General features: G+C 64.3%; 1 protein-coding gene across 1 annotated transcript in view; it reads right to left on the reverse strand.

Annotated features, from left to right (window-relative positions):
• Positions 1-143: 143 nt before the first annotated feature.
• The window catches only part of LOC103768333 (cyclin-dependent kinase 4), a gene marked incomplete at both ends in the record, with an annotated part of 1,155 nt that continues 677 nt past the window's right edge, over positions 144-621 (reverse strand). The window contains 2 exons of the mRNA XM_008935475.1: positions 144-311; positions 405-540. Coding sequence (XP_008933723.1) covers positions 144-311; positions 405-540 — 304 coding nt within the window. The remainder of the gene's footprint in view (positions 312-404; positions 541-621) is intronic.

Raw genomic sequence — 621 nt, forward strand, 5'->3', positions numbered from 1 at the left:
AGAGCTGTGGCCCACGGCTTGTGTTCAGAGACAGCCCAACCTGTGGACACCAGGACTCGTGACCACCTAAATCTGATCCCACATGGGCTCCACACCTCCTGCCCCCCAGCCCCTGGGCACCACAACCGCCCCCGGCCACGCACCACTGGGGTCAGGGCCATCTGGCAGCTGTAGATCCGGGCCAGGCCGAAGTCAGCCAGCTTGACCTGCCCGCTGCTGGTCACCAGGATGTTCTCGGGCTTCAGGTCCCGGTGCACGATGCAGTTCGAGTGCAGGAAGTCGAGGCCACTAAGGAACTGACGCATCAGGTCCTGGGGGATAACAGGACCAGCGTGAGGGGCCCTACCCCCAACTCTTCAGCCCCCTTCATGGCCTGCCTCAAGGTCCTCAGCACCCTGACCCACCTTGATGGTGTCAAGGGGGAGCCCAGGTGCAGGTGCCTTGTCCAGGTAGGTCTTCAGGTCCTGGTCGACGTGCTCAAAGACCAGCGTCACTTTGGTCTCGCGCTCGGTCCGCGCGATGGCACAAACGTCCATCAGCCTGGGGATGGGGGGGACAGGGCGTTCGCGTGGGGACGTCTCCCCTGGGAACCCCATCACTGCTCCCTGCCCCCTGTCCAGG

Source organism: Merops nubicus, unplaced genomic scaffold (assembly GCF_000691845.1).
Source record: "Merops nubicus isolate BGI_N331 unplaced genomic scaffold, ASM69184v1 scaffold38982, whole genome shotgun sequence".
Classification (NCBI taxonomy): domain Eukaryota; kingdom Metazoa; phylum Chordata; class Aves; order Coraciiformes; family Meropidae; genus Merops; species Merops nubicus.